At 33.5% G+C, this 18,484-nt stretch overlaps 1 protein-coding gene across 4 annotated transcripts; it reads left to right on the top strand.

The window, feature by feature from the left end:
- Positions 1–4,046: 4,046 nt before the first annotated feature.
- On the top strand, positions 4,047–11,532 carry LOC143045231 (CD209 antigen-like protein 2). Of its 4 annotated transcripts, none has more exons than XM_076217586.1 (7): positions 4,047–4,194; positions 6,538–6,586; positions 7,226–7,287; positions 9,538–9,626; positions 10,115–10,208; positions 10,512–10,755; positions 11,467–11,532. In XM_076217586.1, exons 3-7 carry the CDS (start codon positions 7,242–7,244, stop codon positions 11,492–11,494), a joined length of 501 nt encoding a protein of 166 aa, XP_076073701.1. In that variant the 5' UTR covers positions 4,047–4,194; positions 6,538–6,586; positions 7,226–7,241; the 3' UTR covers positions 11,495–11,532. The 4 variants fall into 4 exon arrangements, with proteins under 4 accessions (XP_076073701.1, XP_076073700.1, XP_076073702.1 ...); XM_076217585.1 differs by having other exon boundaries at positions 4,048–4,194; positions 6,538–6,617; XM_076217587.1 differs by lacking the exon at positions 6,538–6,586 and having other exon boundaries at positions 4,098–4,194.
- The last annotated feature ends 6,952 nt before the right edge of the window (positions 11,533–18,484 follow it).

Raw genomic sequence — 18,484 nt, 5'->3', positions numbered from 1 at the left:
ATAACGTAATCTTCAATTTACATGCTCAGATTAAAAAAATATTGTTCATTGGCTTCACGATTCGACTTTCTTTTTCGCCTTGCAAAAGTAGTTGAACCGGTTGTGTGCATTGTTATGAATTGAACCTGCATTAATTTCACGACATGACACAGTGAAATATCAGTGGCGAATCCAGGGGGCGGGGGTCCGGGGGTTGGAACCCCCCCTTTTTTTGCCGATCAATGCATTTGAATGGGAGCATATAGTTGGAACCCCCCTTTTACTCTGGGTTGGGACCCCCCCTTTTTTAAATGGCTGGATCCGCCACTGAATATCCAATGAAGTGGCCACTGTCCAGTAAGAAAATCATTTGAGCTCTTTTAAACCTGTATAATGTCATTGCAAAATCACTTCTGCCTAGAAAAACACGAAACTTTCATTGAAACACTTCTTTCTGTACTGAATGTGTATTTTTTTTTATCAGGACCTGAACTAATAGTAAAAACATCATAATATTCAGTATGCTAAGAAGAAGTGTTATGAAAGTGGCAGGGGCGGGTCCAGCCATTTTAAAAAGGGGGGTCCTAACCCTGGACAAAAGGGGAGGGGGTTCCAACTACATGTCCCCATCCAAATGCACTGATCGTCCAAAAAAAGGGGAGTCCATCCCCCGGAACCCCCGCCCCCTGGATCCGCCACTGAGCGGGTACGGTATATAGCTCAATACATTTTTTATAGTTTCATCCATCGATAATATCCGTTTGTTGCTAATTTTATCACAAAATATACCTCAGAGGTTTGTTTATCGTTCGGCTGCTGTCCTGTTGACATATGTAAAATATCTCCAATATTAAAAGTCTCTGGATCATAGTGGGTGCCATATTACCTATTATTTTTTTTCTAAAACGTGCTTTGTATATAGAAATAAGAAGATGAGGTATGAATGCCAAATGAGACATCTTTCCAACAAAGACATAATTTAGTAAAGTAAGCAGTCATAGGTCCAATGCTGAAAAGTAAGCTATTAATGACCCAAAAATTAATTGTGTAAAACGATCAAAAAAAAAAAAAAAAAAAAAAAACCGGCCCAATTAAATATATAAAAGGACAAGAAATCTATCCCATAAAAAAATATATATTGTATAGGAGCCTGTATTTAAGTGGTTGTCGTTTGTTTATGTGTTACATATTTGTTTTTCGTTCATTTTTTTTTATATATAATTAAGGCCGTTAGTTTTCTCGTTTGAATTGTTTTACATTGTCATATCGGGGACTTTATAGCTGACTATGCGGTATGGGGTTTGCTCATTGTTGAAGGCCGTACGGTGATCTATAAATGATAATTTCTGTGTCATTTTGGTCTCTTGTGGACAGCTGTCTCATTGGCAATCACACCACATCTTCTTTTTTTTTTATTATAGATCCAACGCTGCAATTTTCACAAAACATATCAAATTTTCCACCTTGTCGGCGCACATACATATGGATAAAATCATTACAGATTATTTCCTAATGCATGTGGAGCAAAACTTTGGTTAGCGTGCTTGCTTTGTTTGTATATTGTACAAAATATAAAATATACAAGTTAAACTATGCCTATATATATATATTGTTTAAAGATGTCAATCTTATTTTCAAAGCTTGTATAAACAACTATACAAACAAAGCAAGCAAGCTAACCAAAGTTTTACTTTGCAGGTTAAAGAAATAAGCTGTAATGATTTTATTCAGTTTGGCAAATGTCCGAGCCCGTTAAAAAACGAACAAACTGAAACTACAGTTGCTGATTTCACTACTTTCAAAAAAAGGGAACAGTTTTGAAGTCACATATACTGAAATGTGACCAACAAAATTACTTATAGATTTTGTTAACACTGCCATGTATGTAAATATTTCTTCGCCTTTTTTACGAACACAAAATTCAAGGATCCCACATTTGCCTTTAATTATCTATACGAACATTGCTGTACTCTTGAATATCAGCACCGGCTGTTATCGACGGCTTACTTTACACCAGTAAGTTTGTCTCATGTGTAATTGTGTTTTTTCGCTGTTGTTTCGTTGCTTCTGGTGGACAAATACATGAAATTTCTGTGCCATCATCAAACAAGTTAATGGCTATATATCGGGTAATTCAAACCCTTTTTTCTTCGCATAGAAACAACTCTTCGTTAATCTGAGCATGGGAGTAATACTTTATATCACGAACTATAAATGAGGATACACAACATGAAAAACTAAGCGAAATTGTGAATCCCGCATTGCACGAAAACATGTGTTGTATTTCAGTAAATAACACGTGTTCTTGGTTGATTGTAAACACGTAGTAGTCCATCATGCATTGTGACTCATTTAGTGGATTGGTCAAAAACCTAGGTAAAAAAAAAATTGCGTCACATGTAAATAAACAATCACATGTGCGAGAACATAAGTATGCTAATTTATGCATTTCCATATAAGGTAGTGGTCCCGACCTGTTTAATGTGTCAATCAATGGCCACAGCCACACTGTTTTGAATTTCATTCTAAAAGAAAGAGTATTTACCCTCAAAATGAATTGATTGAACATCGGTTCCCAAACTAAATTTCATGTTGCAGGTAGAGCTGTGTATTTTCATTCGATTACTTAATTCACTTTCGTAAGCGATGTCCGTAAATGCTAAATTTTATCAAATCATATGAAATATGTAATTTTATAACAAAACACCTTCAACAGCATGCAACACGCTGATTACATTTTTGATTTTGAGGATTTGGTTATTTGCGAAATAGTAACTTAAGAAATTGATATCAAATCGAGTATATTTTTAATTTCTTGTAGCGTAACCATTCTGACCCTGTGAGCACAGCGAGTGAACAAATTCAGGCAATATTTACTCTATTCCATTTCCCTTCAAATCATAGTACTAAAGAAGAGCGACATAAGTATTGCGTCTCTATATTAATATTACTTTGACACGTTGAAGTAAAATTGGTACTTCAAAATTTGTATTACAAAACTTGCACAGTAAAATTGTTTTACTAAAATAGTGCAGCTGGTCTATGAAAGTTCTGCATTAGTGTAACATTATTTAGGCACACTTTTCAACCTTATTACTATTTTAGCACCATAATTTTACTACAACTTTGAAGTACCAATTTTACTACAGATGCGTATATATAGACAAGTTACTTCAGCAAGACAAAAATTTTAACACATCAAACGAGAAACCAACTAACTGCCTGATTTATGAACTGAAAAAAACAACCAAAAAAGAAATAATTAAAGGCGTTGGCTTGGGAAAGACACATACATAGAGTATGACGGGGTTAAACATGTTTGTTAGCGCTTAACTCTTCCCCGTAGACTGGAAAAGTGGTGCAACAACTCGAAATATGGAAACACTACAAAAATCAGTTGAAAAGAATCAAATCAGCACTAACCTTATAAAATATAAAAAAATAAGTACAAAACTAAAAAATAAAACAATATCAAAAAGACAAAACACAAGGTACCGAATATAAAGTACTCGCAGATACCGAATTCCATTTCAAAGTAAACTCCAACCCAGAAATAAGCCATGTTCCACATACAGGAAAACCAATCGGTATACATCAAATAGATGATTTAGTAGGAAGACTTCATAACAGTATGAGAAATGCACAACCTTGTTCAATACAAAACTAAGTATATAGGATCAAACTGAAATAGCAGTACAGCCTTACATACTAATTTATGTTTAAATTTATTAAAAAAAAAATGAATGCTGATATCGCCAATGAAGAAAATATCCAAAGAAATTTCGTCATTCACATCGACACTGCAGGTGACTAGGTGATTATCTGAGACTGAACACATTGTTGAAGGTACTGACGCGCTATCGTTATTACATTGAAAACATTAATGCTGATAAAATAATATTTTATTCAGTATTCAATTTTCTAGTTCATTACGACTGTCTATGTTAATGTTTAAATTTCTTATATAAGTATATCTTGATATAAAATATTCGGATTCCCTTCTTTCTCCGTTCTATTCATATATAACCAGATCATTGTAATAATGTGCACATATGGGAAATAAGCTTTGGTGACCGTCTCTGATGATACTAAGATATTGAACTTGAACTTGTCTTAACAGTGCCAAATCTTGCTTATCTGTTAGAACTTATAAGTGATCTATAGACAGGATTGGCTTGATTTACGCAGTTCTTTTTGCTGGATTGTATATTACAGGTAAATTTGATACGATATATAATTTTAAAACAAAGCAACATAGTCTTATAGCAATAGTTTTTCATTGGTGCAACGTTAACCATTCCGTCCAAATGTCTGTTAAACTTAACATAACGTTCAATTTTTATCAACCAAAAACAACTGATTTAAGGTCAAGGAACGGTACTTGGATCATGTCACATATTTCGGTGAAAGTTTGAATACCTTTGGCAGGTTGAAAATACATAAAATCAAGTTAGAAATGTTTATGAGATCTCAAACCTCCCCCTATACCTCTAGCAAATGTAGAAAAGAAAACGCATAAAAATACGAACACTTTTTGTCAAAACTATTATCAACGACCCATTTCTCTTCATCCAGTTCAATAAGCTAAGCTGGATGTTTATTAAAATTTGGTATGCTATTACCATATACAGTTCAATTTTAATTATGCAAAATCTTGTTTTTAACGAAAAAAAAAGAAACAAAAAAAAAGTAAAAATAAGGGTTACATCGTCGCATTTCGAAGCTATAAGCCTAATATCGTCTTTGGCTTCCACTATGGTAACAGATAAGTTTATATAACAAAAACGAATTCAGTGACGATATTTGATATCAATCAAACATCGATTTACTCATTGCTGAAGTCGATCAGTGACCGCTTGTTCACATATTTGTTTTTTTAACCAATGTTCAGTTCTTTTATTGTCAATCATACGAATATCATAACACTAATCCTTATTTTGATATAGAGTTGTCTCCCGTTATACCCACTATTTTAGCTCCACAATTGTACAAGATCTGTACTACAATTTTTAAGTACCAATTTACTTCAACTGCGTATATATACACAAGTGAAAACTCTTTGACCAATCAATCCATTGGATCACCAGTCCAGTTGATACACGGGTCTAAATTTCAGCACAACAATGTTGAATCTGCAAATTTCGTTTTTATTTATATTAATATTGATTCTATCAGTTTGCTGCGAATATGTTTCACCACCTTCTCCCAAAATATACTTTATGTCCCTGTCCCAAATCAAGAGCTTGCATTGCAGGTGGTGGTCGTGTATCGTATTATACTTTATTTGTTTTTCGTTCATTAATTTGTACATAAATCAGGCAGTTAGTTTTCTAGTTTGTTTTACACTTGTTATTTCGAGACTTTTTATAGCTGACTATACAATGGTATGTGGTTGCTCAGTGTTAATTTCTTTACCATTTAGTCTAGTGGAGGTTTGTCTCATTGGCAAATCATACCATATTTTTTAATTTTTATATGCACATATTGCAACAGAATATCAAATAGCTGTCCCTTTATAATTATGTCCAGTTTAGGGGTTAGTGCAGGTGTCAAATGTATGACATAAGAGGATGTTTTACATTGAATTCATGATTAAATCTTTATGCACGTTTCAGGTTTAAGATGTTATTGCTTCTGCTCTTATGAATATTTTACAAGATGTCAACAACGATCGCATCAAGATATTAAACGATCTATTAATCCAGCCAAGCTAGCATAAATTTGACTCTAACCTGAAAGTAATTGCAACAGAAGATTTTAAGTTTAAATCTTTAGCATTATACCCCAAATATACACAGAAAAAAGTCCCATAAAATCTAACTTGAGAAAAACCCAAAATCAGCATTTTTATTTTCCTATGGAAATTAACACTGGAAGGGGAGATAACTCCGCAAAAATGAGTCTTTTTTGGGTCAGTTTTTTGGTTGATTTTCTTGAAATTTGTCTGTGCATATTTAGGACATTATGCTATAGATTAGAAATAAAACATTTTCTGTTGCAATTAGTTTGAGGTTAAATCTTAGTTTGACTGGACTATATGTACAAACACAAGAATATGTGGTATGAATGTGATTGGGACAACTCTCCACAAGAGACAGAATAACATAGAAGTCATACAGGCTAAGAGCATGATAGAAATTAATTTAGTTTTTCAGCAATTATGGTTAAGTACTAATAATAGTAGTATGTGACAACACAAATACACAGAATATATTATGCTTGGAAAGAGCTAAACTTTTAGTTGATGTCATGTTCACGGTTCTTTTTAACACAATTAAATAATAATAATAGATATCATGGTAAGTAAATATGTGGTTCATGAGTGTTTCTCTTTTTTGATATGGATTAAACCGTTGGTTTTCCTGTTTAAATGATTTTTATACTAGTAATTTTGGGGCCTTTAATAGCTTATTATTCGGTTTGAGCCAAGGCTCCGTACTTTGACCTATAATGGTTTACTTTTACAAATTGTGACTTTGATGGAGAGTTGTATCATTGACACTTAGACCACATCTTCTTATATCTAGGTTAGTCAAATACACATCAATATATTTTCAGGTTGTGTCAGAATCATTTACTATTAAGCTGCAATAGGATTGACCGGGAAGTAAAATTTAAACTAGAGATAACGAGATTTGGTATTATTAACAATAGGACAGGTTAACAGGAGGGGACTGTATGACCTTCAAAAATGTGTAAAACTTGTAAACCATGACCAAAAAAAAGCATAATTTTGATTTAACACATCAAACGAGAAAACCAACTTATTGTTTGATTTATGAATTGAAAAAAAAAAACAAAACAAAAAGAAATAGTAATAGGCTTTAGCTTGGGACATGCACATACATAGAGTTTGATGGGGTTATACATGTTTGTTAAGGCTTAACTCTTCCCCTTGGACTGGGAAAGTGGTGTAACGAATCGAAATGAGGAAACACTACAAAAATCAGTTGGAAAGAATTAAATCGGCACTGACCTCATAAAATAAAATAAAAAGATAAAACACAATGAACCGAATTAAAAGTACTCGCAGATACCGTAAACTTATTCAAAGTGAACTCCAACTTATAAAATATTCTGATTTTCTTCTTTCTCCGTTTTATTCATATATAACCAGATCATTGTAATAATTTGCACATATGGTAAATAAGCTATGATGGCTTTTCTGATTGACACTTATGTTTTGAACTTGAACTTGAACTAGCTTTAACTGTGCTAAATCTTGCTTATCTGTTATAACTTATAGGTGATCTAACGACAAGATGGGCTTGATCTACGCAGTTCTTTTTGCTGGATTGTATATTACAGGTAAAATTGATACGATACATAATCTAAATTCAAAGCAACATTATCTAACAGCAATTGTTTTTCATTGGTGCAACGTTAATCATTCCGTCCAAATATCTGTTAAATTTAACATACTGTCCAATTTATCAACAAAAACAACCGATTTAAGGTCAAGGAACGGTACTTTGGTCATGTCACATATTTCGGTGAAAGTTTGAACAGCTTTGGCAGGTGGAAATTGGAAATGTTTTATTCCTGTTACTCGTTAAAATATGATTAAATGAAAGAAAAAAAGTCGAAGAACTCACATAAAATCAAGTTTAAAATATTTTTCATTAGGCTTAGCTGGATATTTATTAAAAATTGGGTTGCTATTCAAAATAAGCGTTACATCGTCGCATTGTGAGGTACAAGCCTAGCATCGTTTTTGACTACCAAGATAGTAACAGACTGGTTTAAACAACAAAAATGAAATCGGTGACGATATTTGATATCAATTAAACATCGATTTGCTCATTGTTGAAGCCGAACAGTGACCAGTTGTTCACATATTTGTTTTTTAGCCAATGTGCAGTTGTTTTATTGTCAATCATACCAATATTATACCACTGATCCTTATCTTGATATAGAGTTATCTCCCGTAACACATACAAATGCCTCTAAAAATTAGCAATATCGAGAAACATGCTCTAAATTAATGATATTCAAGTCCATTTATTTTTCTGTAAATGATAAGATGACGACTGAAGATTATCAGAAGAAGAGTGTTTTTGGTAAAAAAAAAATTTGAAAACAACACGTTATAAATTGTATGCGTTTGAAGCGCTTCCATGGATTAATTTTTACCAGAAACGCTAAAAGACAAATATTTAAAAACCAATGATGTTTAAGAACTTGAGCAGTTAAAGAGCTGTATGATAAAAAATTACATAAAGAAGTAGCCAAATACACTTAAGGTCAACTTAGCCTGAGGGAGTTCGTATCGTCCCGAATCCCAATTGGTTTTAGTAACGAGTAGGGAGCACCTAATCATAGCCTCAGTTACGTTAGTTTTTGTATTATTATTTTGAAACATTAGACACGTTGTCATGGACTAAAAATTGATATAAAAATATTAAAACTTGACACCTGCTTGAATAGATATGTGTTCAAAAGTAATCAAAGATAGATAAACTATATTCATTTGTGTGCCAATGTTCCTCCTGAAACTTAACTGTTTATTATTTTGTTGCAAGTTATCACTTGTATACGTTTTCAGCACAGACACAATAAATGCATGGTGTATACCAAGTGATGTATGATGTCGACACATATTTTTGTAGATTTCAATCTGTTATTGACGGCATAGTGACACCACAACTAACATTTATGGTCTTTGATGTCCAGATTATATCATCATTTTTGAACAGCAATAGAACATAAGAAACTTATTTTAAAAGGACTGGAAAAATAAGTATTTTCATAATTTTAGGGTTGATGTTATGGCTTTTATCACATACCTCCAGAAACGAAGATTCCAACTCTATCATACATCAAAGACTTAATGTTCGATTGGCTGGTCATTTTATGGCTCTTTTATTAATAAATCTCTAAGTTATCAATGTATTTAAACATCGTTGACTTTCATATTTTTGGGTAAAAGCGCTTTGAATCGAAGTTTATATACTATGTAAATAATGTCCTTTATGAAATTCCCCTTCGCGTAGTAGGACATCTATTTTGGAACATTAAAGGACCAGGAAATGCTGCAATGCACTAACTACAAATACAAAATTTCCCAACCGGTTTGTAGTGTAGTTCGTTTAAATCATATCTGATATTCTTCCTCAGTCATAATAACCTTCCACCATTACCGAACTGAACAAAGAAATAAACCGACGAGTGTGTATACGGTGCAGGAAATGCTTACCTTCCCGAGCACTTGATTTCACTCCCGGTTCGTAGTGGAGTTCGTGTTGTTTCTTATTTATTATTCATAAGTGTTGATGTGAATGTCCTTTGGTTTTGTGAGTCTTTGTTTACTCCTTGGTTTTGATTGTTATTGTCATTTTCCCAAAACAAATAAAGGTATATTGAGAGCAAACACATTTTATACCTAAAGGGTCTTTTCAAGAATAAATAACATGATTTAATATAAGGGAGTTAAGTGCTAAATGCATTTTATCGAAACCGAAGTCACAGCACTAAATGTGGCGGGGTTGACAACTGTTCATTGTAATTTGATACCTGAATTCGTTAATGTTTATATACATTTGTTATATATTTACACAGTATCAGAAGGATGCATTGATGGCTGGGTTCAACATAATGACATGTGTTACTTTTTGAGTCACGACAAAGCGACATGGTATGAGGCATTGGTGAGCTATTAATCAAAACACCAAACTTTTGCATACACATTTACGGAAAGACTAAGTTTACAAGAATCTGTCACAAACAATAATATACATTTACATGTTTTTGTCTGGACTTTTTCGGACTTGATATGTTTAATTTCTAACTATTTGTGCATTACTTGTTAAACTAAAGCACTGTACGATTGTAAAATAAAATAAGTATTTTTGTGTCTTGTCCATTTTATTTTATATAAAAGAAAGCAGGCATGTATATTTCAATAATCAACAATTATTTATGTGCCACAGTGACATGTAACTGTCTATAAACTATAACACTCACCAAACTTTCTATTATTTACGATTACAATACAATGAGACAACAGGCAAACGGCACAGATATGAAAAAAACTTATATTATATATTAGTTAGATTCCATATAATTGTTCACAAAGAAAACAAAAAAACATATACTAGTTATTATTTAGAAATATTCTTTCTTCATTACATTAAAGGCCGTGTGCTCGTCTGTGTTTGGGACATTGGCAGAACCATCCTCGGCGGACTTACAAAATTTCTTAGTGAGTCAAATCCCAAAGAATTCATCATGTAGGTATTGATGTTTATTTCAGTTCTTATAATGTCTGTATTTTAGGGCAGGTGTTTTCCAATAGTTTGATATGTTTGAGCTTTTCATGTTGTCATTTGATTAGGGACTTTTGGTTTTGAATTTTCCTCGAAATTCAGTATTTTTGTGATTTTACTTTTAATATAAATTTAATATCATTAAATTATATTAGGCTGTATATATAAAAATAAAATTCAATTTATCACTATACAATAGTTACATTTTGTAACGGCTGATTTTAATGTAGTTTTCTTGTTTTGTATTCCCTACAATTTTCATTTTAGTTCCACATCAACACTTCAAATATTGGATTGGAATATCGGATGTTTTCAAGGAAACTCATTGGATGTTCATTTCAACTCAGCAACTTGTTTCCAAAACATTCTGGTACCCCGGAGAACCAAATAACAATATCGCAACCGGTTTAGATAACACAGACGAAGATTGTGTTCTGTTCAACTGGGATGGCAAAGGTTCATGGAACGACTTCTCTTGTACATCACGTTACTTGTTTATCTGCCAGAAAGAGTAAGTTGTGATATTTTCTCTTCCTTTAGAAGTCGACACACACTTTTTTCATAAAGATAAGACCGTTGGGTTGGCCGTTTGAATGATTTTACACTAGTAATTTTTTGGGGCCCTTTATAGCTTGCTTTTCGGTGTGAGCCAAGGCTCCGTGTTGAAGACTGTACCCTAAACTATAATGCTTTACGTTTATAAATTGTGACTTTGATGGATAGATGTCTCATTGGCTCCATAACACATCTTCCTATATCTATATAATATCACATCGGTGGTTGGTCGGTTCATATTTCTTGGTCTTTATAATTCTACATTGTGTTTTTAAACTGTTGTTTTTTTGTTTTTTTTTTATCGTTTTCCGTTTTTCATTTGCTATAACATTATCAATCTGTCTTTGATTTTGAAATTTTTCAAATTCCTTTGGTATCTTCCGGCTCTCTTTTGTAAATAACTATTTTCCAAAGTTCCAGAAATTAAAGTATTGTTGAAGGACGTACAGTGACCTAAAGTTGTTAATTTCTGTGTCATTTGTTTACTTGTGAAGATTGTCACATCTTTTTTATATTCAATATATATGATTTAACATCTTAAAAAAATCTGAATAAAAATTACCTATATGCAGCATAGATTTCAACAAGATGTAAAGTACTTGACGGATATGAGAAGTAAAAGTTTAACAATATATCGTACCCTCTAATCGATTTTTAATTATTTCAGGGATGCAGATGTAAATGTGATTGGTTAAAGGCTAAGAAGTGATAAAAAATAAAGATCATTCTACAACTTTGTATTATTTGAATTGTTACGGTGGTAATATCATTTCCACTCTTGTAAACAACATGACATAATAGTACGGCGGCTTCGTGAAAAATTGTGCACATCCTGCTACAAGCATAAAACTTGGCACAAAGCTTCATCTAGTATTACTCTTAGATTTCAGATAGGGAGGCATTTGTAAAATGCACCACTTCCGGTAAATTTCAATATGGCGGCCATGATGCTTAAATCAGCCCAGTATCGAAGGCTGATATGTGAAAAAGGTGTTATAATCATGCTACTATCATTATATTTGGCAAAAACCTTTGTTATGTGCTATTTTTGAATATATTTTATAGATCATATGACTTTCGGTCAAATCCAACATGGCGGACATTGTACTTAAACAAGCATATTTTTAAGGAGGGCAATTGAAATGTGTTTTAACGTATTGCTACTATCAGTATATTGAGCAGGAACTTTTCTTTGATGCTTCTCATGGATACAATATGTAGGACATATGTCTTCAAAACCCCTTCTTCCGGTTATATCCGATATGGCGGACACAGAAATATCAACTTTTAATTTAAATATTCAACTTTTTTCAAAATGTAAAAAAAATGTTCTTTGTGCCAGTAACTAAACTTTTGGCTTAAAGGTATCTTCAAACTTCTTATTCACTATTATGTTTAAATGTTTTAATACAAAGTTAACACTTCCGGTAAAAAAACAATATGGAGTAAATTTCAGAGATGAGTCCTCAATCTGTTTACAAAACTTTGAATTTTTCAAAAACTAAAGGATTTTCTTATCCCAGGAATAGATGACCTTATCCTTACTTGGCAACAACTTTTTGGAATTTTAGGTCCTCAATGCTCTTCAACTTTGTGCTTGTTTGGCTTTATAACTATTTTGATCTGAGCGTCACTGATGAGTCTTATGTAGACAAACGCGCGTCTGGCGTATTAAATTATAATCCTGGTACCTTTGATAATTTTTTACACCACTGGGTCGATGCCACTGCTGGTGGACGTTTCGTCCCCGAGGGTATCACCAGCCCAGTAGTCAGCACTTCGGTGTTGACATGAATATCAATTGTATGGTCATTTTTATAAATTTTCTGTTAACAAAACTTTTGAATTTATCGAAAAATAAGGATCTTCTTATCCCAGGAATAGATTAACTTAGCCTTATTTGGCAACAACTTTTTGGAATTTTGGGTCCTCAATGCTCTTCAACTTTGTGCTTGTTTGGCTTTATAACTACATTTTGTTTTTTGATCTGAGCGTCACTGATGAGTCTTATGTAGACGAAACGCGCGTCTGGCGTATTAAATTATAATTCTGCTACCTTTGATAACTTTTTTCTGTATCGAAGATGTAGAGTTATGGATAGATTGATTAAACAAAATAAGGTAACCAAAGTACTAAAACATTTTTAGAATTGCTAATTCATGGCCGCAAATACATGTTTATTCACAATCACCACCACAAGCACATAAAGCAGTGAACCTGATTTGCAACATTAACAAAACCCGTGGCATCCTTTCGTACATCCATAATGTACAAGAGGCCTCACAAAGAGTTGTCCAAACGGGTTCCCATGGATCACATTTGTCCCTTTGACATTCATTAGCGTCTGGAATAGTTAGCAAAGGGACCAATTTCAAGCTTGTTACTCATTCACACCCGCCAGGGTATATTGCACGTTTAACATGCTGGAAAAAAAGAGGAACGAAAGATACCAGAGGGATAGTCAAACTCATAAATCGAAAATAAACTAACAAAGCCATAATTAAAAATGAAAAAAGACAAACAGACAAACAATAGTACACATGACACAACATAGAAAACTAAAGAATAAGAAACACGAACCCCACCAAAAACTAGGGGTGCTCTGGAAGGGTAAAGAGATCCTGCTCCACATGTGGCATCCGTCGTGTTGCTTATGTTGAAAAGACTCGACCAAGTCGTGGGAATAGCTTCAATTTGTCTTTTCTCTTCCAAAAACAGATGTTTTCTTGCTTCGTCAACCCCATCTGATAAGTTCCTTCGATTTAACAGTAAAACCATTTATCGTTCTATCAATGACATTATCAAATCCATATCTGGTAATTTTGGCTGATCAATCATCATTCTAAATGCTAAAGTCACATCTTCAAACGCCATCCATGTCACCAACGCAGTCTTTTTTCCGTTTCCAGCAAGCGTGTTATCGCTCAATGACTAGTGCATTTGAACGGTTATGGATAGATATATATCTAAAGCTTTGCCCACTCACAAACGCAATCCAAAGTTTGTCTGCCCCTATGTCACGGAATAGCGGAACATCAATGACAGCAACATCAGTTTCGACTTTTCGAATCATGACTCTTTTGCATCAGAAACATGCATCATGATTCTAGTGTCAGCCTCTTCATGTAAACATGGTGCTAACCTTGAAACATCATCATGTGGTGGATAACACAGAACATCCTGGGCATTTGTTGCTCAAAATTTTAAGCTGCTGTGAATGAAAACTATAAAGTTCTTTCTTATTGTCGTCATTTTTGAGGAATTTGTTTTGAACCTGGACTCGTCTGTGTATTCCCTTTTCCCTAGCTCTTGTTTCTTGTAGCAGCCTTCAAACTATTGTCTTTGTTCGCATCTGAGAATACATCCACTGTTGTTGCAGTTTCAATGTGCTTCCTGACGAGTATGTTGATTTGGTATTATGTCCTTACATTAAGAAACACCTTGCAACTGTTACAAGAATGGATGAAGTCTTGGATACGTATGGTAGTTGTAGTAACAAATGCCTAGAATGATCTATCTTATCCACCACATGATGATGTTTCAAGTTTAGCACCATGTTCACATTAAGAGGCTGACACTGGAATCATGTTGCATGTGTCTGATGCAGTGAAACACGGACTTAAGCGAGTCATGATTCGAACAGTCGTTAATGATGATGCTGTCATTATTGTTTCGCTATTCCGTGACATAGGGGTAGACGAACTATGTCTTGTGTTAGGGACGGCAAAAAGCTTCCTGTGATCTATGTCTTTACCGCTTGTTATACGGTTCTTTGTTTGCTTGAAAAGGAAAAAGGCTGAGTAGGAGACATTGGTGGCTTTTGAAGATGTGACTTTAACATTAAAAATTATGATTGATCAGCCTAAATCATCGTAGTTTTTCTATAAAATCGCACAAACTTATCAGATGAAGCAAGAAAATAATTATTTGCACAAAAGGGAATGCTAATTGAGATTATTCCCTCAACTTGGTCTAGTCTGCATGTTAAAGAGTGACGAAAGATACCAGAGGAACAGTCAAACTAATGAATTGAAAATAAACTGACAACGCAATGGCTAAAAATGAAAAAGACAAACAGACAATTACACGTACTTAAGAAACAACATAGAAAACTAAAGACTAAGCAACACGAACCCCACAAAAAACTGGGATCTCATGTGCTCCGGAAGGGTAAGTCGATCCTGTTCCACTAGTGGCATCCATCGTGTTGCTCATGTTATTACAAACGCGGTAAATAGTCTAATTCGGTAGGTCTCATTCATGAAAAGGGAAGGGGATAGTAGTTATGACCTAGGATAGCATGATAGGAAATACAAGCGCGGGAATATCGTATCAATTGGGATAAATATACTCTGTAGGCAGGTGCTGCGGTAATGTTGCTACATAGAAATAGAAAGTTCACAATTGGGAAGCTGAAATCATCTCGTTTGTGATGCAACGTGCAATATACTAAGGCGGATGTTTAAGGGGACGAGCTTGGAATTGGTTCTTATGCCACCCAGTCCAGGCCCTAATGGACGTCGAAGGGACAAAGAGGATTTATTGGAATCCTTTTAAAAAAACTTTTTCTGAGACATCATCATCTTGTGAGGAGCTTGTACATTATGGATGCAAGAAAGAATGCCGCGGTCGTTATAAATGTGGAAAATCGGGTCTCCCGTGCACTGCTCGTGTGTGCTTGTGGTGATGATTGTGACTAAAACATGTGTTTGTGGCCAAATAGTAGTAATTTTAAAAAGTTTTTAGTACTTTAGTGACTTTATTTTGTTTTAATCAATCTATCCAAAACTCTACATCGAGGGTATAGAGATGGATTGAGGACTCATCTTTGAAATTTACGCCATATTGTTTTTACCGGAAGTGTTAATTTTGTATTAAAATATTCAAAACATAATAGAGAATTAGTGATTTTGAGGAAAACTTAACGCCAAGAGTTTAATGACCAGCACAATTTATTTCTTTTTACAATTTGAAAAAACTTAAATATCTAAATTAAAAGTTGATATTTCTATGTCCGCCATATTGGACATTACCGGAAGCAGGGGTTTTAAAGACTTGTTCCTATAAATTGTATCCGTGAGAAGCATGAACGAAACGAACGGTTCATGCGCAGTATAATGATAGCAGCAATACATTAAAACACATTTCAACTACCCTCCCTACAAAATAAGCTTATTTTTGTACAATGTCCGCCATAATAAATTTTACCGGAAGTAGAGTTTTTGAAAACATCTTATCTACATAATTCATCCAAAAGTAGTACATAACAAAGGTTGGCACCAAATATTACGACAGTAGCATCATTATAACACCTTTTCACATACTAACCTTCGATATTGGGCCGATTATTTGATGTTATATATATATATGTTATATTTGTTATTCTCGTGGGATTTTATCTATGTGTGTTACATTTTAGAGTTATGTCGTTGTTCTCCTCTTATATTTAATGCGTTTCCCTCGGTTTTAGTTTGTTACCCCGATTTTGTTTTTTGTCCATGGATTTATGAGTTTTGAACAGCGGTATACTACTGTTGCCTTTATTTAAGTATGATGTCTGCCATTTTTGGATTTTACCGGAAGTGAGACAATTTTTCAAATGCCTCCCTATCTGAATTTGAAGAGTAATAGTTGAGGAAGGTCTATGCCAAATTTCATGTTTGTAACTGATGTGCACAATTCGTCTGAAATATGCTTGTAGCCGCTGGACAATAACCCCAACTCTCTTGTGACCACAGTTTCTGTTTTTGTATATGCCAATTAAATTTAGCATTATGATCATGCTTAATATCTAAATATGCTCTTATACATGAACTTATAAAAAAGAAGATGTGGTATGATTGCCAATGAGACAACTATCCACAACAAACCAAAATGACACAGACATTAACAACTAAAGGTCACTATACGGCCTTCAACAATGAGCAAAGCCCATACCGCATAGTCAGCTAAAAAAAGGCCCCGATAAGACACTGTAAAATAATTCAAACGAGAAAACTAATGGCCTTATTTATGTAAAAAAAAAATGAACGAAAAACAAATATGTATCACATAAACAAACGACAACCACTGAATTACAGGCTCCTGACTTGGGACAGGCACATACATAAATAATGTGGCGGGGTTAAACATGTTAGCGGGATCGCAACCCTCCCCCTAACCTGGGACAGTGGTATAACAGTACAACATATTTGTCAACAGAAAAAAAATGTCAGAAAAACAATTATAAAAGATCAACAATAATTCCTGTACCAAAAAGGTCGAGAAACAAAAACTGTAAACTCAGAAATTAGAAATGTTTTTATAATTGCGAAATAGCGACAGGATTATAATCGCAATAATAAAAACTCTAAGTTTGAACTTTTTATTATATTTTAAAGTGAATAGGATTTTTCTCAATTTCGCAAAGATAAAAAGCGCATTTTAGTCTGAAATGAAAAATCGCAATAATAAATGCACACAATAATTTCTGAATTTACAGTATCACAAGCATATTCAGGACGATCACATGTTCATGAACTGTAAATTAATACATGTTTGTTCCCTGTTTAATACCAGACTGACATCAAACGTCTGAATTTAACATGTAAGCTCACAGTCTGCAAAAAAGAAAACCACTCTAGTCGAATTCATTATTATTATGACTAGAACAAACAAAATATTATCTAATGCTGTTCATGAGATAGCTTTAACATTTATGATGTTGTTAGTTGTAAACAAATATGACAAAAACATCAGCTAATAAACGTGAAAGGGGCACTAGCTGTCAAATTCATGGTCACCGATCTGACTCAAATTCTCATATTCGATTTTTAACAATTTAAAACATTTATCCAAACCATCAAAAGTCTAAAATAAACAGTTTACAAAGCATGGGGTCGGTAATATGTAGGTTCGTTTCGTGTGTATTTTAGTCCAGACGCCATCTAATTAACTATCGATCTGACCTCAGATGACCATATAAGCGATGTAAACATAAATAAAGGTATGAATAGATTCAGTCAACACGTGCAATTGGATTTTTATAGGTCTGTTTGATTTTATTTTATAGATTAAAAATATATGTTTCTGATTGTTTTTATGTGGATCGAATCAGTTATCAAATGATTTACCCTAGTTTCACTTTCATTGTTGACATTCTTTTTCTTTAAATAACCAGTGCACGTACAAAGTATGCGTTATCAATCTCTAGCTAGGCGGTTAAACTGAAGTTCACATGAATACGGGTTAAATGAGGTCGACTTATTCACTTGCAAGTGAATAACTTATTGTCAATGTTTCTTATCTTAATTTGACAAAATTGAACCATTTTGGCTGTTAAAAGGGAATTATTATTGGACTATTTCACTTTCATTATTGATTGAACCAAAAAAATCTTACTTTAGATTTTTTATATATCTCGTAGCTAGTGCCCCTTTAAAGGAGAAAGTTGATTAGTATTGCACTTGTTTTATTACTTTCAGTTCGAATTCCTGAGAATACACTCAATTTATACTAAAATATGGAACCACTTTAAATCATTGTAATATTTCAGTCAATTAGTATAACAAAAAAATTAAAGCAATATTATGTAAATTTACAGTAATAGATTATTACAAGTTTAAACTTTTTGAATACATGTTTTGTAGTTTCATCACGTAGAACCAATGAAGTACGAGTTCATGAACTCAGTATCATACATTTTC

Source organism: Mytilus galloprovincialis, chromosome 9 (genome assembly GCF_965363235.1).
Source record: "Mytilus galloprovincialis chromosome 9, xbMytGall1.hap1.1, whole genome shotgun sequence".
Taxonomy (NCBI): domain Eukaryota; kingdom Metazoa; phylum Mollusca; class Bivalvia; order Mytilida; family Mytilidae; genus Mytilus; species Mytilus galloprovincialis.
The sequence above is the reverse complement of the archived record's forward strand: the minus strand, read 5'-3'. Positions and strand labels throughout refer to the sequence as shown.

Bases quoted from the DNA above. Each gene is read 5' to 3' on its own strand.
- LOC143045231 (XM_076217586.1), top strand. From the start codon at position 7,242: ATGGGCTTGATCTACGCAGTTCTTTTTGCTGGATTGTATATTACAG. The intron at 7,288-9,537 runs GTAAAATTGATA...ATATTTACACAG, and splicing joins TGCTGGATTGTATATTACAG to TATCAGAAGGATGCATTGAT. The intron at 9,627-10,114 runs GTGAGCTATTAA...ATTACATTAAAG, and splicing joins CGACATGGTATGAGGCATTG to GCCGTGTGCTCGTCTGTGTT.